Source organism: Canis aureus, chromosome 24 (genome assembly GCF_053574225.1).
Source record: "Canis aureus isolate CA01 chromosome 24, VMU_Caureus_v.1.0, whole genome shotgun sequence".
NCBI lineage: Eukaryota > Metazoa > Chordata > Mammalia > Carnivora > Canidae > Canis > Canis aureus.
Genome location: NC_135634.1, coordinates 7,987,642 through 8,013,261, shown reverse-complemented (window position 1 = coordinate 8,013,261; position 25,620 = coordinate 7,987,642). Strand labels below are relative to the sequence as shown.

At 39.8% G+C, this 25,620-nt stretch overlaps 1 protein-coding gene across 30 annotated transcripts in view; it reads right to left on the bottom strand.

The window, feature by feature from the left end:
* The window catches only part of STARD13 (StAR related lipid transfer domain containing 13), a 514,444-nt gene that overhangs the window by 57,856 nt on the left and 430,968 nt on the right, over positions 1–25,620 (bottom strand). For 28 of the 30 annotated variants that reach the window (XM_077868118.1, XM_077868123.1, XM_077868115.1 and 25 more), the window contains one exon: positions 2,551–2,622. In XM_077868118.1, coding sequence (XP_077724244.1) covers positions 2,551–2,622 — 72 coding nt within the window. Of the gene's footprint in view, positions 1–2,550; positions 2,623–5,860; positions 5,922–20,413; positions 20,493–25,620 lie in introns of those variants that run through there. The other 2 variants (XM_077868130.1, XM_077868140.1) reach the window with 2 other exon arrangements.

Genomic DNA, 25,620 nt, shown 5'->3' with positions numbered 1-25,620 from the left:
ACATCATAACTTTTCTCCCATAGACTATTCATGCCAACTTTGGAGGTCATGGCAATCCTCAAGGTGCAATGTTAATTTTAGGTACCTTATTCACAGAGGCAAAAATTTAGAGATCATTCTAATAGAGGCCATAGTCAAATCTAACAGTGTCAGTTCATTATCATTTTTAAAAAATATTTTATTTATTTATTTATTCATGAGAGACATAGAGAGAGAGTGGCAGAGACACAGGCAGAGGGAGAAGCAGGTTCCACGCAGGAAGCCCAATGTGGGACTCGATCCCAGGACTCTGGGATCACGCCCTGAGCCAAAGGCAGATGCTCAACTGCTGAGCCACCCAGGCATCCCTGTCAATTTGTTATCATTATCCTGCCATTCTTTTCTCTGTCTCATTTTATATTTTGCACTGCCTCTGCTTTGCCAGTCATAATAAATCTAAAGGTATCTAAACGTTTATGTGAGTTGGAAACAGAAACAAGCTCTTCTAGGGTGATAAAAGGAATGTGAGTGAATTCTAGATGATGCCAGAATGAAGACTGTCTTGTTCTGCTGGAGAGGGAATATGTGTAATAATGAAAAACAGAGACATCGAAGCCCAGCTGCCTTGGCTTTGAATCTTGGCACTCATAAACTCTAGCTATAGAACTGGAGGCAACTTATCTACCCTCTTCTGGGTCTTTTGTTTCCCAATCTGTAAAATGGGGATGATGATAATTATAATACTTATCCTATGCTGTTGAGAAAATTAAATGAATAGCATAGGTAAAGTGCTTTCAACAGAACCTGGCACATAGTATGCTCTATAGAAGCATTTTGTCTTTCTTATTATATTTATTCAATGCATATGGCTTAAACACAGTTTGGCAGGCACCTTTTACTTATAGCAGATTTTTTTTTCTTTAGAAAGGAAATTTCCAAAATAACCAAAGCTCAATGACCTCAAATATTTTCTTTTGTAGTAAAATAATGAGTCACTTTAGAGTATCAGCAAAATATTCAAACAATTGATTCTTTCTTTTTTTTTCAAACAATTGATTCTATCTAAAGAAATTTACTTTACTTCTTAGCCATTTCTAGATAGTTCAGATTAAATTGCATAGTATTGCGAACTTACAAAGAAAGCTCACATTACAGGAGAAAATCCACTACGTTTAAAGCTCAGGAGACTGTGATTTTAATTTTGATTCCTCCACCTTTAATGTTGGAAAAGTCATGTAACCTCTTTGGGCCTCTCATAGTCAGGAAATTGGTGGTGGGGCATGGGAGTAGGGTTGCCTAGACCAAAATTATAAAACCCTTCTTGCCTACAAGGCTATAATTTATAAAAGGGTGTATCAGAGATTCTAGACTTCAAAGCACATTCTGAGATATGCTCTCCTTTGTCCTCACAGAATTTAAGCTGGGGAAGTAGAATAAGCGTTTGTTGGTTTTCTAAATATAAAACTGAGCTTCCAAGTGAGTGAATGGGATTCACCAGTGACTACAGGTTAATTTTGTTGATTCTTTCTATTCTACGTATACTTTATGATATCAGGAAGAGAACTTGACACTGCTTAGTGTGCTAGATATCCTTTTTATAGCCCTACAGATCCACTCTCCACTACTCTATACCCTGCTCCTTGTGCTCCAAGGATCACCCCTGTGGATGGCATTCAGGGGGATCCATGTCCTTTCGCTTCCTTTTGTGTTTGGCTAATGGGAAGCCCCGGCTGGAGATAGAGGGAGGAAGGAGTATGAGGTCAGGGTATTTACCCTGCTGGTTCTCATCCACAGCCAACTGTGTCCTCTGCTTTAAGGATCCTCTCTTGTTCTGGGTTCCGGCACCCTCTCCCTCTGCCTATCATTTTGGGCCTATGACAGTGGCAGTTCTGCTGCTATGAGCTCTGGGCACCTGAACTGCTCCTCATGGTTTCTCATATCCTGCCCACATCTTTGTAATCAACATTTTTGGAAATAAATCCTCGGATTATCTTGAGTATGTCGTCTGCTTACTGCTGGGATCCGAATTCACTATAGATGAGGACTATCCAGGTAGTAGTCAGAACTGATTATATTTTGGTACAGCATAGTACACAGCATAGGGAATACAGTGAATAATACCATAGTAACATTGCATGGTGACAATGGTGACTACACTTAGTGTGGTGAGCACTGCACCATGTACAGATTTGTTGAATTACCATGGTGTACCCCTGAAATTGATATAATAACACTGTATGTCAGTTATACTTCCATAATAATAGTAATAATGAAAGCTGTTGATGGTAGACCGCTGGAGGGAAAAGGCAGAGTTGGGATTGGTGGTGAAGAGAGGAGAAGTAGAAAGTAAGAAAGTGAGAAGCAACATAGAACAGAAAGTCAGGTAGGCCTGGGCAGCAATACTCGTGTCTAAATTGGCATCAGTCTAAGCCCTAGGATTGCAAAGGCTGAGGGAAAGAGACCGCAAAGAAAAATAATTGAGAAAGACTTGAAGTCAAACACACTACAGGATATGTGAGGTTCATTTTGAATCAATTCTCTTCATAAAGAGTGAAGGGACAGCCAACCTACCCTCATACAACTGAGCGTATTGTGGGAACCCAGCAGCACGGAGCCAGCCACATGCTTCCTTTGCCTCAATTTCTGAAAAATACAAGAAAGGGAAATGCGTGAGTCCAATGGCCACACACTAGCACTCTACCTTAAGCAAGGAGAAACTGGTGAGCATTGTACAAGTTATTATAAAGTAAAATTGTTCTCAGGTAGGTCTGCATAAGTAGACCTACCAGAAATGGGTGTAAAATGAGCAGGTATCACTATCACAAACGTACTTACCTGTCTTTAAGATTATCTTCAACGTCGATCCACAAGTATTTGGATAACAAAACCAGATTACAAAACACAAAGGCTGAGTTTCAGGCAGGGAAAAATGTCTTATTTATATACCAGGGAACCAGAGGCCTATCGAGAAGGAAGAAATACTTCTTATGATCCTTTTTGTAATGAATTCTTTTTTTAGCTTTCAAAGATAAAGCTAAGAAACATTCTTTTATTCTTTCACCTTGGGATAATGAAAGAGAGAATACAACTGGATGGTCTATGAAAATGTATTTTCTCATGAAGAAAGGTATTACAAAAATTCAATGTATTATTATTTCTTTAATTGTTCTAATGGTTTTAATTCCCAATGCCTAACAATATGTTGATTCATCAAGCACATTAGAATGATTTCAAGCTGCAGAGTGCAGCATGGAAACATAAAGCTGAGGTGAGTTTGGGGCTGCAAGAATCTCTGAGGGCCGAACCTAAAAGGTTGATATGTCCTTTGGGTGACCATTTCAGTGTGGATGTACCAACAACACACGGGACCACCTGCCTGGAGAAGCTGCGGAGTGAGATGGGAGGAGTCAACATTATGTGAACCAGGTCACTTTTTGACCCTGTGAATCCTGGATCATTTCCTAACCACAACTCTGTTAGATAAATATGAATGCAAGGGAAAAGAAGTTCATCTGTCAAAAGTACAGTTTCTCCAAACAAAATTAAACAGCTTATTTATAACAGGTTTCTACCCAGTTCCCATCCTCTGCTGCTGGGATGGAGCCTGCTCAGATCACCATATTTCCATTTACTCTGACGTTCATATCATGAACTGGAGAGTATGGGGTGTTCTTGGGACAACTACAAAAATGATCTGCACTAACATCAGCTGCCTAATGTTACAGCCTGAGCCTGTACATCTACATCAAAAGCACAACATCTATGCACCGAATTCAGGGAAACAATGTCTGTGCAGCATAATGTTTAATGTGATAGAGCTATCAGGTATATGTTAGGGAAACAGATCAAAGGCCAGATCTTGCACAGGCCCCAAAGGGAAGAAGCAAACACTTTCAGCCCTGTCCCACTGATCAGGTTGGACATGGATTGAGATTTGTCATTGAATTCAGGGAAGCAGAGCCTGTGTTGGTCCTCATCCTAGAGTGTCTGCTCCTTCTGGCGTCCTCTAATACACTGTCATTAGTCAATTTCTAAATCTTGAGGTTTTTTAGTCCGGCGTGAAGGTTTTTTTATATAATTGTCACCAGCAGAGACCTAATATGTACTCATTCCTGCCATGTAGGCATCATTCAGAAATATCCAGGACAGCAAGCTGGAAATAAAAACTTTGGAACGCATTCTTTTAGGAGGGGTGTCTCTGACATCCACAAGTGCAGTTCAAAACAGACATTCAGCTGAACTGCACTGTATTGGCTATTGTGGGCCTTCTCTTTCAAGGTATGAAGGGCAATTACTGTATGGCTTGAGTCCTATTTAGTACTCCTTTGAGAGTCCTAATACGAAGGCTTCTGCTTTGAAAATCACACACATATTTCAGGGGAAGTAGGAAATGCACATTCTGACCTTAACATGTGGAAAATGTGGTGAGCTTCTACTGAGTCATACATAGACTGTTGACTCCTAAATTTTCAAGCACAAGATTTGCTTTCCCTTTCAATATAATGCAGTGGTTAGTAGGGAGGAAATATCTAACTTCTGGGTATTCTCAAAACTTAATTATGAGCCAGCAAGTCTTAAAGAGAATCACAAAGTTCTGTATTTTCTATTTGAACTACACAAATAGTATGCCTTTTTCTATTACTTTCTCTCCCTAGAGAGACAGACCATGAAGAGCAAATGGAAGGGCCCTGGAAAGCAGGGGTTCTACAACATAGAAAGCTCGAAGGAGGGTGAGAAGCAAGCTTATAAAAAAGTATAACCCCCACTGTTAAGATAATGAGCGGGAGGAGAGGTAGGCAGCAGGGGTCCTTATAGAAAACGCCTTTTGGAATTGAAGACTTTCATTGGACAGAGGAACAGGGCTCAGGCTAGCCTAGGAGATTTTATTCAAAACTTCTCTAGGAGCACTTGGAAGAGTTGGTTGAGTGGCCAATTCTTGACTTTGGCTCAGATCATGGTATCAGGGTCTTGGGATAGAGCCCTGTGTCAGGCTCTGCAATCTGTGTGGAATCTGCTTGAAATTCTCTCTTCCTCTGTCCCTCCCTTCTTTGTACATGCACACGGATGTGCTCTCTCTCAAATAAATAAATAAAATCTTAAAAAAAATACAAATAAAAAATAAAAGCTTCTCTAGATAACTTCATTTCATTTTTTTCCACAGAAGTAACAAAGATAATGAACTGAAATTCCTTGCATACATAAACATGAATAATCAGATCTTAACCAGGATCCAGCTAAATCAAACTCTCAAATAAGCTGATTTTTAAAATGGGTAGGCATTTAATTTTTAAGTCCAGAGTCAAATACAACAAAAAATGCAATTAGTAACTAATTAATGAGAAGAAGCCACATCCCAGCCATGGTGGATGGCTCTTTACCATCACTCTCACACACCCAACTTGCTATTCTATTTCTGAAAATCTCTCAAATATTCCCCGTGCTCTACTCATAAGCCTAGCTAGCACCTTGATATCTCAGTCTAAGGGCAAAACAAACTCTTATTTACTACCTAATAACAAAGCAATCAAAATAACCATACATACCTAACTGCTATCAAATTTGACTTTGCCCTTCAAGTTGAGTTGGAGAAAAAAAGAGCCCTATAATTTCTACTGAGTCCCCACAGCCCTAATACCTGTCAGCCAAATGCTACTGTTTTCCCCACAGCACATTACATGGCCAAAAAGCTTACAAAATTAAAAAGGAATTATTATTGCCAGTGTCATCATTTCACCAAGATCCATCTAAATGACATTTGAGGACAGTGTGAAAATCTCCTTTTTAACTGTGCTTTTGCCTACTAGCATAACATGTGAAAGCTTTAAGGGCCATTCAAATCACATTTCTACAGTTTTATTTGTTCCCTATTTACAATACATACCTGCCCCTATAGCAGCTCCAGGGCCACAAGGCAAAGCATCAAGTTGCTGCAAGTCTGTAGAAAACCTAAGTGTGGGACGGAACAGAAGAATGCCCTTGGACAAACTGGCCCACTGGTCTCTACTGTGGTTACCACATTACATTACCTAAGAAAATTCAATCCATTTGGCTCCATAGCATGATAGGATTTCATTAGAATTTTTGTTACTATTATATGTAAAAATCATTTCTCTTTAACTCTATAGTGGGTACCTAGTTTTGCCTGCACAACACCCTTCCCCTCTTCTTCAGATAATAGAACCTCTTTATGTTAAAAGCCTCTTCTATATAGTTTAGGTGGGGGTGACACTCTTGGTCACTTAGACCACATTCCTTGGCCCTATTACCACCACCCAAATGGGCATGACCTACTCCTTAAGAACACCTGATTCCCCTTAGTTCAGGGGAATCAGGAAGCTTTGGGATCTTAAGTCGATAGTTGTTTGGAGGCTGGAATCAACTAGTTGAAGAGGGAGATGTCCAGCTTTTCAATTGATAAGCTTGTTCTGCACAAAAACAAAGTAAACCTTTCCATTCAATAAATCCAGAAGACGGTTTGGTGCTAGGCATGCTCTTCTGCCACCTATCTGTGATTCTACTTGAGGGAAAGTCATTCTTTTTGCCTCAGTTGCCTTTAGAACATGATGTGGCCTCTGTTGAGAGACAGATGTGTAGAGGGAGGCTGTCTCCTGGGTGCTTCAGGAGCTGTACATTAGTGGGCATGGGAACAAGGTCATTATGGACACTACCTATGGCCCGTACACTGGTTTTCAAGAGTATTACAGTATTTCTTAATTATATATGCTCAGTGTTGAGCACTTATAAAAAACACAGAAGGCACAATGAAAGAAAAAAGTCAGTTATTTTACCATCACCAACACATAATTCAGTAAATACTATTTATCAAAAAGATAATCATTGCAATATCTTTGGTTGACTAACTTTTTCACATAATAATACGCTGTGAATATTTCCTCATATAATGATGATGTTGGTAAAAATGGGAAATTTGTTTTGAGAAGGATGCTTATTTTTTAAATACTTGATTTTTGAATACTGCCAATTGTTCATCAGTGCTGGGAGGTTATAATATCAAAGTAGCCAAGAGAAAAGAGTTTAGCAGACCTTCGCCAACACAGACTGGTTGTGGAGAAGGCTGGAAGTCTTTGTGAGTTAGAAATTTACATGCTGTTCTTTAAAGAAATATCATGTAGTGATGTCTGGATAGTCAGGTGAATAAGGTTCTGGAGGGCTCGACTAAAGTAAGGGGATATTTTGAGCGCAGCAAATTCGCTGCCCAGGCTGGCAGGCCTCCTCTCATGTAACAACCTCATTGAATTTTTAAACTGATGTTTCTTGAGAGCTTGGGAATAGTGTGTTCTCCTAGCTAAGCATTTTAAGTACACTTTTTGGTTTCCATTATTCTCGGCACAGCAAATACTTTTTCCATAGCTAACTCAAAGGAATACTATTCTTTCTAAATGACCAAAAACTCAAATCAGGGCCATATTAAATTTTATTATTATCAGAAAGTTGGCTGGCCAGAAGGAACCTGGTATACCATGAAAAGTTTATGAAATCATATACAGGCATATGTATTTATGTTGTTCTTACAAATCTCCTGGAATTTCAATGGTCACACTGGCTCCAGTTTAAGTAGGTCTTCTTTCTTAAATGTTCATTAAAATACTCAAAAGAAGTGGGGGAAAAACACATCATGGGTCTCCATGTGATTCAGAAAAGTAGGTGCTTTGTTTTTTCATTTACCCTGGCTAACATGGTAGGCACCCTGTTTCTGAAAGATTATGGGTGACTCAATCACCTCAAGGTGTCTGCAGTGGATGCAATTAACACTATTAAAGTATATCAAGGGTATTACCATTTCAACACACTCATGGTTGTTGGCTTAGGATAATTTATATGGCTGATCTAGCTTCATTATTAGTGTACTACTTTAGATGAATGACTCTTTTGTCTTCGATGGAATTTCTCAAGTGAAGTCCCTATTTATCGAAGGTGTATTTTGTTTGGCCATGCACTAGGCTAGTTTTGTTAAAACCAATGCCAGGGCATCCATCTAATCTATAGGTATAAATGATGCAATAATTAATATTATATAGAACTATACATTACCACCACAATCCTTCTCCCAAGAATGCTTTATAACCCCAACCACAGGTGGAGGATGAAGCATCAAGTTTTGTAGTAACCACAGACTGATTTACATTTCACATCATGGTGACAGGATACCTCTTTTTTGCACTCTTTGAATTATTATAATAAGGTTATTGTGATGTGTAAAAGTCCTGAAAACATCTTAAATGTTTACCAAGTACATTTTTTTTTCCTAATATGCATAACCTTTTCTTTCCATTATATTCTAAGTTAATAGTAGAGTTAAAATCCAGGTTATTTAAGAATAAATTTAATATTATCAGTCACCAAATATTCAACTTAGTGAACCAACTGATAAATACCCATTTAACTCCGCATAACATAAGGCAACTTTTTTTTAAGGCAACTCTTTCCTTAATGTGTAGCAACGCTTCTTGCTGTGAGCTACTACAGAACTATAGAAGAAAGAAATCGGGAAGATGTCTATATCCCTGTGAGTTGTCCTCAGCTAAGAGTTTCATGGCTGTGCTTATGTGTACTATTTTCCTGAGAGCTAGGATCACATACACGTTGAGACATACTACTCCATCACTAATTCTTAACACTAGCCTTACGTCTCCAAGACTTGAATGATTTTCTGCCGGCTATATTCATAGTAAATCTAGTCACTTAAAAATAATTTCTATTAGGGTGAAAGAGGACAGAGCAAATTCAACGCTTGAGTGGTAGGTCTATTCCTTGTCACTCAAGAGTTGTTTTTTAGCTTCGTTGAGGCAATCATATATATGTCATTTATTATTAATTTGTTACTAATTTATTGAATAATTAAATTTATAATGAAAACACACACACACACACATTTCCTTACACTCTTTCAATGATTCCCTGTTCTTTCCAGTTGTCATGGAACTTACAGCACTCCTCCAACTGGGAAGCATATACATCCCATCCCATTGATGTCTGGCTTTGCCACATGACTCACTGTGGCCAATGTGCAGAAGCAATATATGCTAGTTTCAAGCAAAACTCTTCAAGAGCCATCATCTAGTTTTTCCAGTTTTCTACTCTTTTGCTTTCACCATGAGGCTAGTATGTCTCAAACACAGGCCGTTCCTTCTGCCTAGGCCCTGGAATGATGACGTGGGGAACACAGCCACAGCAGACCAGCTGTTAACATGTAATGCGAGCACGAGATAAATTTCTGTTGTTTCATGCCACTAGCACTTGGGGGACAACTTGTTACAGTGGCATAATCTAGAATAAACTAATTTAACGTGGGGCCAGATATTCAGAGAGAAAGAATATGGACCTTTATTTCAACTTGAAGCTCTTGCTGGATATGTGCTAGCAAGTCCTAGAAACGAACATAATCAATCTCTGTAATCATTTCTGCTTGGAATTCTGCTTCCCTGCCTACAGCGCATGGCCTCTATGAATTTAAAAGAATGTAAACAACACTTTTATGATCTTCTGTCACAGGCAGCTACATGTGTGAGTGTGTGAGTGCACAGACATTCACAAACACACACTTCCTCACACACACATACATTACAGAAAATCAGAAGTTCAGTTGCAACTGAACAAGGAAAGTCCTCAGGAATATAAATACTATTCCTTATGCTCATATTCCTTATAGTATAAAAGGAAAGAAAAAAAATTTACCATCCCACCCCGATCAATCTCAAAGAAAAAGAAAGCAGAAAAAGTATATGCTCTGCCAGCCAAATAGTTTCTGGCCAGATTGTTTTGACTCAAGTTTTCCATGAGGCAGAGTAGCTCTTTATTCTCTCCCTTCATTTTGTACAGATTGTTCCCATCAGGCGCTTGTGGTATTTCTCAGAGAGGCTGCATGCAGACACAAGCATATGAACATCTCCAGCTTTTTGAAGTGTGGAGACACTGCCTACCACTAAATCCCAAGAGATTCTTCATGGTGGGGTTAGTTAAGCAACTGAAATGCCAGGTCGGGGAATAGAATGTGATTCAGAAAATTAGAAAGAGGGTCATAATTTGCAGGCCTTCGCCAAAGTATCTCCATATTGATCCACCAAGATAATAAAGTCTTGAGTAGCCTTTCTTGGGACAAGGGTATGAGAGGCTGGAGATGATTTTTCTATGTTGGCTTCTTTGGCTTCTCTTGGAAAGGTGAAGAACAAGAGTCCCCGGGAGCTGACTTGATGTTGGATCTCAGGAGCAGAAGCTCTAACTTCCTCAAGGTCAAGCCAAACTGGCAGTATCAGATGCACCCCTTCAATATTCACCCCTTGATGACAACTTCCTGCCTGGGGAAGAATAATTGCTTTGGACAAGTTCCACCACGGCTAGGAAGTCAGATTCCTTGGCTTTGGACAGGTACTCTTTTATCCTATATTGCATTAGGAGTTTTATTTTTTTTAATGTTAAAAATTTTTTGCATGTCTTTGGGGACTCAAACCCTTCTCTATTTTCAGACATATCCAAATGTCTATACTTGTAAAGGCTTATCTGCTATTTTAGTTTCTTAGCCCAACTCTTATAGCTCCGGATACTCCAATTACACCAGAAGCTCTCATGATACCAGGGAAACATCTACCATGCAGGCATCAGAAGGGGCATGGAAACCGTCCTGATAAAATAACTCCAAGAACCCTATAGATCCTTTTCAAGTCTTTCACTCCTCATAGGGTTGGCATGGTACCAAAGCTATTGATTCCCCATTCAAGACTTTGTGCATTGAATTTCTCAGCAGTTGTAATACCTGGATCAATTGAAACTAGTGTTTGCTTCACTTAATCCCAAGAAAAGATGTGTACAACTCAAGGGTAATTTTATTATGATTGCATAGAAAAACTTGATAATGTATGCATGTGTGTACTTTTAATTTTTAGATATTTATCAGAAAATATTCACTGGGATAAAATACTTACTGAGAACTTTTCAAAGTGCCTTTGCCAGTTTTCTGGAATGTTTTCTATCTGCCTACAATGGCACTCTTTCTGTGAATGATTTTCTAAACATACTTCACTTGTCTCAGAAAATCAGGGCCAGATTCAAGAAATTATGTTTTTATTAGGTGTTCGGCTATGGATTCATTTTTTTTCTCCATGTTCTTCAAAGCCAAAGTGACCACTGAGCTCAGAGGCTTGCTCTTTAAGCACTGGGATTTTTATTTAGCAAATCATTAGTAGACACTGACATTACAAATCTCCTACGGAAAGCAATTTAAAACAGATTAGGTCACTGAAGTAGCTTTACTGATTTGGGAAAGAAGGGATTAAGATTCAGACTGAAGGAGTGGGAAACAACTTGTACACAGACACACTGATACATTAATGACTGTCCAACCACACAGCATATTGATATATTAAAGTCAACTGAGGCATCCCGTAAATATACCACAAATGCAATCAAACAGACTTTTTAAAAACTTATATAAACTGTAAAGAGTTTTAAAAGTTTTAAACATAATAAAGTTTTAAAATCTTGAATAGTTTACTATGTATAGTAAATAACTTCTAATTTTAAAGAACTCTGAGCCTAATGATTATTATCCCAAACCTTAAACTTCAAATTTTAAGAGCACAGTAGGAAATGACAGAAGAATGTGTCATTCAAACACACAAGCACTTCTAAATGGAGGTTCAGGCAGTTCTACCTCATAAAACATAAATGTAATTTAATTACCTGACTGGCTCTGGGCATATAATAATTTTTATTAATTATAGTCAATAATATGGCCTTGACTAAGATGCTTGCCCAAATACTCACTGAATTCAGGTATAAAAGGGTTATTTCCCTTATGAACAGATTTGAATAAGATACAAAAGTGACCAAAAATCCCCTCTTAAACGAAATCTAACAGAAAAGTAGCAAAATCTAAATCTAAGATTTGGAACATCTGAATGAAAGACAAGGAAGAAAAAAAAGAAAGAAAAGAAAAATCATCACAATTCTCTCATCTAGATATTGATTAATATTTTGGTGTCAAACAGTCTCTCATTTTTTTTAGTATGAAGATGTGTATGTGTATCCAGGCTAAATATACTACATATTTTACATAATCTTTAAATAAAATTATAATCTGCATTTCTACCTGACCATGCCTTTTGAACCTCTTTCCAAGCCAACTGATTTCCTTTTCAATCATTCTAGATGGCTGAAAAACATTCTGACTGCCCTTACTTTAAAAAGCATCTTCTTTTATCAATTCAGATGTCATAATCATGAGTTAAAAATAATAAATTCAGTTCTCTGGAGGCTTTCACTCCAAATAAAGAATTTCGTCAGAACGTGCATCCTGGTGAATATATTTCAGGGAGTACTTCTGGGTTGACATTTCTCATGTTATTTTACATTCTGGATTAAGACCCATCTCATATGGTTTTAATTTATATTCTCAGCAGACTTCAAAAAGGAAATTCCAAGTGGAAGTTTATTCATATACCAGAACTATGTTTAAATGATGCTACAGGGATGTCTTAAACTAACACAAGTCAGGAAGTTCAAAGTTAAGGTTAGATCCTGGACCATGTTCCCACCTCTTCATTCTTGGTATTTGGAAAGTGGAGATTTCATGGAACAGCTGTCCCACTTGTCTTTGACCTCCTGCATATGTATTTAGATAATTTCAAAGATGCATTTCAAAACTTTATGTCATAAACTGTTATTTTCTAAAGGGTGTTGCTAAAGTTTCAGTTACACTTACAAAACAAAACAAACCAAAACAAATATACTAGACCAAATAGAGAAAAAACTCCCCATCTTGTTTTGCTGACTAGATGAGTATTTGGAGTCTGCATGACTCCCCCAATCCTTTATATAAAAGCAAAAGGTGACCCAAATTTCGAAGACTAGCAAATCCACTGAGAGTGCATCTCTTTAGAATAAAACATATTTATTTTTTGTGCCAGGTTAATGTTATTGCTTTAAAAGGGAGTTTAAAATGAAGATACATTCTAATCTCATTTTGCTCTTAACTAATGGCATACCTATTAAATAAAATTCGTTCTTCTTTTGTTGAATACGTATACTGTTTTATGATTTAACTTTTTAAAAAGAGCCTGTCGATTTGTTTAGAAGACGTCCCTTTATTTCAGTGAGGGCATATGCAGACTGTTATAGGGGCTATAAAAGGGCATAAAGTGTTAGAAGAAAGGTCTGAGTTCACATCGTAGCTCTACCTCTAATTACCATCATGGCCTTAGGTTAACTTCAGTATGCCTCAGTTTCCTTATCTATAAAATGGGAATAAATAACAGCATCTACTTTAGAGCATTGTTGTAAGGATGAAATGACTTGTTAGCCACATTGGCTACTAGCACAGTAGAGGTGCTTATTGTTCATGTCCTACAATAGGAAATAGTGGTTCCAATGGCTTCTGATGCTCTCCACTTAGCTTTTTCATTTGACCTTCAGAAATAGAAGGCACTGGGGATCCCTGAGTGGCTCAGAGGTTTAGTGCCTGCCTTTGGCCCAGGGCATGATCCTGGAGTCCTGGGATCGAGTCCTACATCAGGCCCCCTGCATGGAGCCTGCTTCTCCCTCTGCCTGTGTCTCTGCCCCCAACCCCGTCTCATGAATAAATAAATAAAATGTTTAAAAAAAACATTAAAAATAAAAAAGAAATAGAAGGCATTCATGTTACTGATTTATTCAGTAGATATATACGGGGTGCCCAGGATTTGAAAAGCTTGCGGTTAGGCACTGTAGAGGAATGCCCGCCCAGCTGCAGGGAGTAGGGTCCTACCCTGCAGGTCTCTAAGCCAAGCAGGGAGGACAAAGACATATCCAGGAATCACTAATCCCAAAAAAAGCAAAAGGCTCCCAGAGTAGGACAAGGTCCTACAGGGCTCAGAGCAAGAGGGGCATTTCTGGTAAAGTGACTGGGACAAATTTAGCAGGTGAGATGAGATTTGAGGCAGAAGGTGGTTGGCTAAATGGTTCTGTCCATAGCAATCCCTCTTCTGCCCACCAACTGCTTTTGAAGCCGAGATTCCTGTGAATCGGCATTTTTCTGGAATAGAAGCTTATGCTCCTTCATTTGTGCCTGCAGGAGGGCTTTGGGGCCAAACACAGCCCCATCCTCTACATCTAGATCCTTCTTATGACAGGAATCTAATAGGCATTTCATTTTTTACACTCTGTGGAAGATTGCATTATATTCTTTTTGTTAAATGATGCTGTATCGCAGGAAGCCATGCTTCACACAATACAGTGCTGTTTAACAAGATGTAATGAGAGTCATAAATGAAATGTGACTTTGAAAATGGAACTAAGGGCCTCCACAGGCTGTTTCTTTTAGGATATCAACACCAGGTTAGGAAAGACAGTCTGGTAATTATAGTTTATGATGTGCTTACCAGTTAATAAGTAAAACATTAGCAATAACTTGTTTGATATGGGAGGATCTCAAGGGCAAAGATGTGTTTAAACATAACAAACACATCAGAACCTTGGGAAAGAAATCTGTATCAGATGTGTAGGCTTCATTAAGGAAATGCCTTCAGAAGATTATTTTTCCATGTTATGAGAAAAAAAGTGGGCAAATAAGTAAATTGTTAGCAAGGGATATGGGCTTCCTGTGGAGTAATGACTGGGAAAAGTTGAGGGTTAAAGTGGATCCCCAGGTCATTGACCCCAAGAGGTCAAGAGTCTCCCAGAGAGGCTTCCTGTCAAGGTCATTCCCACTATTAAAAACATCAAAGGTGTGTATTCAAGGCTCTACCTTGTGAGAAGGCAATTAGGAAAATAACAGAAATACCATTAAGATATTTCAAGTCATTTACATTTAAAAGCAAAGAAATATTTGGCTGTTATACTTAAATGATCATAATTAACATTTCATGACTGCTCAAATTATACCTAATGCTAACAAAAAATTTAGAAAGCAGTCTTCTTTGAATTTTTGTTTTTCCAATACAAGGAACAGTTAGAACATATTCACACACACACACACACACACACACACACACACACAGAGTTGACCCTGGACTGATGTGGGAATTAAGGGAACTGACACCCTGCACAGTTGAAATTTTTGACTTTTCAAAAACTTTACTAATAACATAAACAGCTGATTAACACACATTTTGAATATGTCATATTATATCTTGCAATCCTACAACAAAATAAGCTAGGAAAAAGAAAATGTTATTAAGAAAACCATAATGAAGATACAGTTACAGTACTATACTGTATCCAAAAAAAAAAAAAATCCACACATGAGTGGATCTGTACAGTTTAAGCCTGTGTTATTCAAGGGTCAACTCTGTGTGTGTGTGTGTGTGTGTGTTTAATTGAGATGAAGTTTGCCTTGCCTAGACTAACTCAAGTTAAGAAACTTGGGGTTTTTAGATAGAAGTCAGAGTCATGGGAACTCCCTAGAAGGAAAATATTGTTACATAGGTGCTTTATTTGTGGAGACTATGTTGCTTTCATTACTTTCTCCGATTCACTTATTCTACCACTAAGGTATTCACATTTAGCTCAAGGAGAAAACTTTATGTACTAGGTTTATAAAAGGGCTAGCTTTTTCCTGCCTGTTCCCTGTGAGCAATCAATTTTTGATTTTGGAGCTTAAAAAGATCAATGATCTCTCTCTCTCTCTCTCTCTCTCTGAAACACTTATATACACACACATGCACACACACACACACTATATATATATACACAGGTGCACATACATTCTGTTAACACGTCATGGGTAAAACTGAAAATATCCTGAAATAAATATGCAGATTTTTGTATTCTCTGAAATTATGACATTGCAGGTACACACCACCAGATTGGAAAACAGGTTGCATCTTTGCATGTCCAATTCTTAGCCCAGAGTCTTGCAAATGAATGTTGGCTGAAAGAGTGAATGACTATAGGAAAAGAAAAATATTTACGGCTTTACATATTTTTGGGTCAATAAACACTTAAAATGTTTTTTTAGATATTCAGGCCTCTCGAAACTCCCCAAGCTATTGTAAACATGGAAATATATATTGTGGAAGTAGCTTGCAAACTATAAAGCCCTATATGAAAAAAAAGTTAAGGGGCACCTGGGTGGCTCGGTCAGTTAAGCGTCCGAGTCTTGGTTTTGGTTCAGGTCATGATCTCAGAGTCCTGAGATCGAGCCCCAGGTCAGGCTCTGTGCTTGGTGCAGAGTCTCCATGAGACTCTCTCTCCCTCTCCTTCTGCCCCTCCCCCACCCTGCATACTCACAGGTGCATGTGCACACACACACACTTTCAAATAGATAATTAATTAAAAACAAAATAAGGTAACACTATTCTTCTAGTGATTTCACCTCTGGGAGACAAGTCCCCAGATACCTCTGCGCAGCAGTGCCTGTGCTTTCTGACAGGCAGGACATTTGATGTTGTCCCCGCCCTGACAGGAAGAGTCATTTCTGCTGGCTCTGATCCCCTTTCCCTTCCCTCTGCCTGGAATCCTTGGGAATCCCAAGGGTACAGATGACTGAAAGATTTGATCTTGAAAAATTAACGAGAAAAGATTTTCCTGTTTTCTCACAAAGGAATTATCCTCCCTTTTAAAGATAATCAAACCACTGGGACCTATTCATACTTAAGAATAATCAGACACAACCAGGAAATGATTATCACAGGACTTTCAAATGTTTTGGCCACTATCTTTAGTAAGAAATACACATCATATAGTTATTAACATGCATACACTTGCAGGTGTACACACACACAGGGACTGAAACAAAGTTTCACAAAACCATCCTTAGACTTTATACATATATGCCATGCCACCTGACATGTTCTTTTCTGATTTGTTTTCTTTTATTAAAAATCACTGGGTTGGGGCACCTGGGTGGCTCAGTGGTTGAGTGTCTGCCTTTGGCTCAGGACGTGATCCCAGAGTCCTGGGATCCAGTCCCACATCGGGCTTCCCCCAGGGAGCCTGCTCCTCCCTCTGCCTGTGTCTCTGCTTCTCTCTCTGTGTCTTTCATGAATAAATAACTAAATCTTAAAAAAAAATAGTTCTTAAAAAATCGCTGGGTATACCCACTAACTAACTTCACAATCCCCTTCTAGCTAAAGAACATTGTCTTGGACGACACTCTATTATTTGACAAGCATCTGGTTAAATAAATGGATGAATGGAACACAGTTCTAAGACTGACACCTGGAGGTCTTCTTAGACTCCTCCCCCTCCCGCATCCCCATATTTTCACAACACAGTCCCAAGACCTGCTGAATCTCTCTCTCTCAAGTGCATTTTTCAAACTCCTGTTCTCCCAACCCGCATTCCCTCTGACTTGGTGGAGAGCCTCTTCACATCCCTAGGACCTATTGCAACAGACCTCCTAAAGGATCTTGGCCCTTCAGTTCTTGCCTTCTGTATCTCCCCACAACGTAAGCCAGCTCATTCCGCTTAAGACTCCTTTGTGCCTCCCTGTCACCTACAGAATGAAGTAGCAGCCCACTCTCGCGGCCTCGGCCAGCCTCTGCCTGCTTCCAGGGCTGACAGCCCACAGCAGGCCCAGTTGTGCAGAAGAGCTGGGGCTCACCAGTCCCATGGTGCTGTTTCTCATCCTACGCTGTTTCCTCCCTTCGTCTATCATGTTCCTCCTACTTCTTGTTCTCCTGACTTACTTTCATTTGTCTTCTAGCAAGATTAGCTAAGACCTCATCTCCTGAATCTCAGGTTAGCCTGCTCGTCTCTGCACTTTTGTAATCTCTTATAATCCTTACAAAATTAGCCTAAAATGTCTCTGTTACACATCTGTCTCCCCATGAGACCATAAGCTCTTCAAGGACAGAGGTTGCCTGGCTCATTTTTGGCATCTCTAGAGTTTGGAGCACTTGGAAACCCACGTGTGCGCAGCATCTGCCGAACTGCAGAGAAGCTGGACGTAGCTCTTGGATGGCCATCTTCCACTGTCCTTGCTCGGCATTAATCCCCAAGCAGAACAGGACCTCCAGATGAGTGCTGTGCAGAGGTCTCTAGCGAAGACACCTCTGCCCCCTGAAAACGCTCTCCTGCTTTCTTCCCCCTTTCCTGGCTTCACTGAAGGAGGCTGAGGGGCACATGCTGGGTTTTCATAGCTTTCTGTTCCACTCTGTTTCAGAAGTCTGGTGCTACTATTCCTGGGGCAGAGCGTGGGCTGAGTGCCAGCCCTAGTCTCAGTCAGTAACAAATCAAGGACATGAAATCTCACGCAGCTTAGAGGCCTTCCAGATGTGGATTTGGAATAGTGTTGGGAAGTTAGATTTGGTCCAGAGTCACTTTGAATCTGGAAGACTCTGGGAGGGAGAGGGTAGTTCTGCTGATGAGTAAAAATGGTTAGGTCTCCTCAAAAACAGATTTGAGTCCTCATTCAGTCTGGACCACCCAAGATCTCCCTGGATATGCCCCGGACAAAACCTAACTCCCCCAGGCTACCCCAATCACAGCCCCCCAGCTAGCCCTTGATGACACCCCTGGGGAAGTGGGTCAGCTTTTAATTAGGTACATTAATGCCTCTCTTGAACCATCACCACATTCAGCTGTGCTGACTTTGGCTTTCAGGAGCCGGGGGAAAATGTGTAACATACTGGGGTGACTTCTTTTTGGCCACTAGATTTAGTAGGGTCTGCTAGAAGGCTGTCCTCTTTACTCTGCTTAGAGGTTCTCCTTCCTTGAAGAATAGTTTGTTGGGCACCTCTTCCAAGAAGCCTTCCCTGAACATTTCTAACACTTATGGTCTTCACTACTCCATGATTTCTGGCCATCTTGGATTGTTATTTGACCTGTCATATGTAACCATGAATCCCATCTATTTATAGATGTACAGTCTGAGCAGAGTGAGTTTGTAAACAGTAGGGGCTCAATACAGGTTTGTAATGGTTGTGGCTGTTAAGGCCACTGTTAATAATTAACACACAAACAAGTCTGCTGCTGACTGCTAGGCCTTGTTTCATTTCTAGAGCTAGGAAAGTAGACAGACCCGGTGGAAAGCAATGAATGTCTTTAATGGATAAAAGGAAGGCAGGAACAGATAAGGGAAAGGAACAACAGGCTGAGACCAAAAACTCTCAGAAAGGCAGTGTGGCAGTGGAGAGCCTGCACGGAGTATGGGCTTACTGGAGGGGTCCCTGGGCAAACTGTGCTGCACCTTGAAGTCTCTGTTTCATCTTAAGGTCTCAGTTTCCCAACTGCAAAATGTACATAATGTCACATATACTGTAAGGATGCTAACAGAAACTCAACAACAAGCAAGGCCATTTCAAAAGTTCACTGCTGCAATCCTGGCCTCTGGCAAAGGGCTTTGGACTTCACTTTGTGTTTACATTTGCTGAACAAAATGAACTCTGTGAATTGACAAGGAGCAGGCACTTAAAAATTGGAGCTATCATTATTGACTAAAATGAGTACTTTGCACAGTTTTTTCCAATGATGCACTCCAATGGCAGAAGAAAATAGATACCCCCGGTGGGTTTATCTGACACTTCCACTCATAGAGAGGAAGAACATAACATGCCCACACTTGTTTTAAAACAATAAAACCTTCCCCCAAATTCTAAGAAAACTGGGGCTCCAAGGGGAGGCACTGTCCTCTGGCTTCTTCCACTGCAGGACATTCTGTGAGGCCACAGAGGCTTGGCTGTACATTTACAAGAAAAATCTCATTTTTTGAGAGGTGACTTGTTATTACTGTTTAATAACAACCTTCCTGAACTCTAGAAAATGTGTTCAGGCAATCCCAACTGCACTTGAGCTACAGTGACACAAAGTTGGGCCCGGAGTCTCACTGGAATGCATGAGAGAGACAGACACACAGGCAATGGAAACTGGACTGTCGGCTGGGCGTAAGATCACAGGATGGGGGCAGAGTCTCTGCTCAGCGACATAAAGTGCTGGCTTAGAAACAAAGACCTCCTTAAATACATACCCATAAAGTAGCAGGAGAGCCTATGTTCTGATGGCAATTTGTGCATTTTATTCAGGAACGCATCCAACATCCTGCAAAGGTGGCCTCAGAGATGGAACCCAGACTTCATCACTCGCTCTAAAAATCCATCATGACTCTCAGATGGCCCTATAGTAAAATCCCAACGTCTGGGGAACAGCATACAACTCTTGAGTTCTGTGTGGGTTCTTGGCATGTCTGTCTGTGTCTCAGCTGGCAACAATGCCCTGGAGACCAGAGGCACTGAACAATTCGTGGTTCCCTAGAACTGCCAGCTCACACCACTCCAGCCTGCTGTTCCCCGTAGGTACTTTGCCTATGTGCAGCATGACTTCCTCCCACTTCCTCTGACTAGCTAATTCTTCTTTTGGCTCCTATTTCTGTAACTCTCAGCTCTAGTTTTACCTTCTCTACAAAGTCCGTCCTGGGAAGACCACCTGCTCCTGCCACCCAGGTAATAAAGGCTCGCCCTGTCACTCCTTTGCACCCTTTGTGTCCTTCCAGCCCAGGACTTACCCGGCACTGGGATCTTCGCTTTACTCTGCTCTCCTGTTTGCCTCCACTGGCACTGTCTTCGCATATCCTGCACCAACCAAAGGGCTTGATTTACGTTCGCGTGGCAAACTGAGAAAGCTTCCAGTACAGAGGCTCAAAGAAATTTAGAGCAAGGAGTAAAAAATAGTCCTCTCTAATGCTTCCGGCCACTAAGAGTGGAGAAGAACCTCACTGCTCCCCAGTGACCTGTGAAGCATCAGCGAAAATTCCAAACCTCCACACTTCCTTTGCTCATTGTTTTCATTCACATTAAAAAGGAACACCATGGATCTGCATCACAGCCTCAAAATAAAGTCTCAGGGAGAAAGCATTCCATTTGGAAGAGAAAGAGCCACACATTTTCTAATGTATCAAACCCCTAAATATAACTGAAATGTAAGGTGGATGTTCCACTTACGTTATCAACAGGGTCTTTCAGTAGCAAAGAGAACTCTCTACCCATAAAGAACCAGCTCAAGAGTTACATTATGATTCCAATGGTTAATCTTTGGTTTGAAATTTCCAAATCTTTTCTTATGTGCCGTTTAAGAAGATAAATACAGTTTTGAATCATTCTGAAGTTGACTACAAATAGCAAAGATGATGTTTCTATAGGACTTTGTCCCTCCTGGTGCAGAGTGACCTCATAGTACCACGCAGGTACTACTGAGCCCATGTGCATAAACTTGTTCAAATTTTACTCCTGTCTTCTTTGTCAAGTGTGGTTTCTACTTATAGTTTATTTTTTATTTTTTTTTAAATTTTTTTAATTTTTATTTATTTATGATAGTCACAGAGAGAGAGAGAGAGGCAGAGACACAGGCAGAGGGAGAAGCAGGCTCCATGCACCGGGAGCCCGACGTGGGATTCGATCCCGGGTCTCCAGGATCGTGCCCCGGGCCAAAGGCAGGCGCCAAACCGCTGCGCCACCCAGGGATCCCTCTACTTATAGTTTAAACAGTATATTATTTAGATATTCTGCAACCTCATTTATTTCCTAACACAATAATGGTATCATCAAACTTAGAGTATTTGAATAATCCCCAAACAAACAAACAAACAAAAAATCCAGTCCTCAGTTTATTGAATTCTGGGTTTTGAAATTCTGTTTGACATAATGGTTTCTATTAGCAAAACCCAGTTTGTACTAAATTGTAATAAATTCTGCCAGAAACTTCCTCTCTGAAACTCCACTTCAGGGATTTACAACCATTCTTCTTAGGCTTCATATCGATAACTATTTGTCCCCAACTGTGCTGTGAAAATAGATGGGGGACAATTCACAGCAGAGCTTTGAGATCCTTGTCTGGGAAAGTGGGGGAGTATCACTCTTGCTGATGTCATTGTCATTTCTGGAATTCCAGCCCTGGCCACTCTCCCATCTGGGCTACTTTTCTAATCTGGAATTCTCTTTCCCAGCCTTCCTCACTACCCACTCACCTGACCCCTAGGGGAACCATGAGTCACTTCCTGTCCTTTCAGCCTGTGGCTAAACTTCCCCTTCTGTAGGAACCTTGGCCTGGGGGTGTGTGATAAGGGGCCTGGGGAGGGAGGGGGCAGCCTGGAAGGCAGGCAGAAGGGAGACAAGAGTTCCAATCTGTCCATCTTAGAGAGTGAATTGCTGAGGACTGTCAACTCTTAATGATTTTTCTTTTTTAGGGGATAATTATTACTATATTACAGTATTGATCTGACTTGTGCATTATTTAAGAGTTGATTTACCCCGACTTCCACTCTTCCCCTTTCCACAGCTTATGTGCAACTTTGGAGAGGATAGTGGGTAAAAGAAACAAGAAGCATATTCATCAATCTCATATTCATGCAAAAATCTGGGCAAATCTGGGAGCTAATTAAAAATACGTGGTCAGATGGGCATCTATTTTACTGAGACTGGCATCCTTATTTGTCATTAATATTAATAAATTGGATATAGTACCTGAGTCTTAGCTTTCCAGGTCAGTTTTTAATAAAAGGGTATTTTTACTATGATAATTTTTTTAATTAGGGTTTTTATAAGTAATACTGTGGAGGGGCAGTAAGTATGTATTTTACAGACTCGCGGGTGACCTATGATTGCCAGCCACCCTTGTAGGTAGGCCATGGGGAGAAGTTCTGTGCAAAAGTATGTTAGTGGACCTGCCTGTGATCTACCTCCTCTTCTCCTTCTCTATCCATAAGTGGTTGCACCAATGCCCAGGTGACCTCAGAACCTCAGAAGCTGCATATTGTGGTGGCAGGGATCAGTAGGCCTAGATCTGGAGCAGGGCATCTTGTCCCAGTGTGAATGGGAAACAAACTTTTAGTTGGCTGACATTGTAACACTTTGAGGACAGGGACTTCTGCCTTATTTGATGTTGAATCTCTGCAATGGCCACCTTCTGCCCAGGAAGAAGTAGGCATATAGCCAATGCTTATGGAATAATGAATGTTGAATGAGTCATAAGAATATGCACACGAAAAATCAAAGTGCACACAGAGAGTTAATTCTGAGAAAAATTTCCGAGGGTCCTTTGCTATTGCACATATATACACGCACGCACACACTCAGCCTCCTCTAAATATTACTCAAAGCTCTTGCTTTTCAGGTCCACTTTTGTTTCCATGGAAGTCATCCAACTTTCAATACACACCACACCAGGATACATTGTGAAACAGTTTCTTTGGAAAAAGATTCAATTCCAGCCCTCTCACCCCTGCCCCTGAAAATGAAGGCCATCTCAGTTGACTGAATAGGTTTATTTCAAAGCTCATCAGTTTTAGAGAATCAAGTATGTTTCAAAAAGAGTTTGGGGTTATTCAGACTTTATTGGCAGATCCCCCAGGGGGGGATACTGACTGGTGACTGGGTCTCTTTGCTTGGGGTTCTCTTCATGAAGAAACTTCTTGCACTGTCAGACTATTCTGTGAAAATGACAAATGGTAGGACACTTTGCCTTGATAACACAACCCACAAATCCCTTATATGTTTATATTTATTTTCAGGCTAACATTGATTTCTAGGCTAAGGACTACAAAGTGGCATTTGATGTTTCCTTTTTAAAGTAATTGTGACTAGTAATTGTGACTTGGAACTAGATATTGGAACTTAGTGTCTATTGGGGCAAGTCAATAATAATTCCACACCTTGTATTTATGTTTCTTTTTATCACTTAAAAATATTTCATTTCCTTTCTTTTTATTGTCTAAAAGTAACATCAGGGATAGCTTGAAAAAACATCACAAGGTTTACAAGCCAAAATTTTAAAAAATCCTTTTGTATATTTACAAGAAGTGATGGTAGGTTCATTTATAAATTTTTTGAAATCTCCAAGGTGGCTGTATCTTCTGAAACTATATTAAATGGCTAGTTAGAAGAAAGAAGCAAGGAAGAAGTGAGAATGGAAGGAAGGAAGAAGGAGGGAAAGAAGAGAGGGAGGTGGCAAGAAGGAAAGAGGGAAGGAATGGAGGGAGGAATGAGAAAAGGAAGGGAGAAAAGAAAGGGAAGATGGACTCCAAAAATAAGTCATCTTGTCAGAGTACCTAAACAAATGCTGGCTGGTGCCCATAAGGTTAATCTAGCACTAGTACTTCAGGACTCTATTTAGTGATCTGGCTGCTGTATATGAACCTCCTTCTAACAAAGCAGAAACCTGGTGTTCCCCTTTCCATGCTGTATATTGATGTCCTTATTATGGACAGTCCCAGTTTATAGCTATTTCTCAAATCAGAAACTTTGACACATTTCTCTATTTCACCTTTCTAAATACATTCTTTTTGCTTGGCTCAGTCAGTCTCCCATCCACAAGATGGTTCTCTGCACCCCTGACTTCCTGTCCTGGGTATTCTGGATTTCTAGCAGGAGTTTAATAAAAGTCACTGATGGAAATGTGTGACCTTAGGTCTCACCTTACCTTCACCTTGAATCTACTTTAAATCAGTTTTTTTTTTCTTCTTTATATATTTTATTTATTTATTTATTTATTTATTTATTTACTTACTTATTTATTTATGAGAGACAGAGAGAGAGAGAGAGAGAGAGAGAGAATGGCAGAGACACAGGCAGAGGGAAAAAGCAGGCTCCCAGGACCCCGAGATCACAACCTGAGCCGAAGGCAGACGCTCAACCACTGAGCCACCCAGGTACCCCCACTTTAAATCTTTTAAACTACTATTGCAAAAAAGATGATCCCAAACCTAATTCTAGATTTATGTTATTTTAAAATTTAGCTTCCTAACCCCTCTGGGGAAAAACAACCTTCTCACTGTATTAGGTACCATGTGATCAGCTAGCAAGTTCACATTAACTGATGAATAAATATTTGGCTAAAGTTCATTATGGTTAATGAATGCCTGTTTGGGCTTTATTTTGCCCTGAACCTGGTTTATTTCAAAAATATCTTAAGGATTTACTGAGATAGCCATGAAAGCAAAACTCTAAATGTTTTTAAGCCAGTGGCTTTTAGTACCACCACTGTGATAGACCAAAAATAAAGGGCATGCAGTTGAAACAATGCACCTATTTTTCAATTTAGCCAATATAAATTACATATTCTTAAAAAAAAAAATCCAAGAATTCAAAACAAACCAAAAAAAGCAGTGTTACTCCTATGCATTTTTTTCCTAGAGTATTTTTATTTTACCCCTCAGACTGTTCTCCCAACATGTCCCAATGCTCATTTAAATACAATCTTCAATGGGAAACAGCACATCAAACCTTCCAAACAGGCACAAAATGCATTGCTAATACCATGGAGAGGGTGAGCAGCTTTTGGCAAAACAACATGACTTCACTGCCTTAGTACTGAAATCAGTAGGAATAATAAAACAACTTCTCCTCACACACAAATGACTAGGATCATACCTAAAACCCAGTGGCTTCTAACATGAAAAAGAGAAAAGGGGAACTGAACTTTGATCGTACAGTCACCTCTATTCACACCTGTTAGGAATGCAGAGAAAGGACTGTTAGCTGATGAAGTTTCAACACTAAGAAACTCACGTTTACAAAAAGACTTTGGAACTTTGTGAACAATTTCAAAGGTATACTTATTTTAATAAGTTATGATACAAATAGGTAAAGTGAAGTCACTATGATAAAAAAAAACAAAACAAAAAAAAAAAAAAACAAAAAAAAACAAACCCTGCCCACACGATTTTCAGCTTTTTAGGTGTATTTTTCTCAGGGAAGCTTTGATGATTGGCCCCATTGG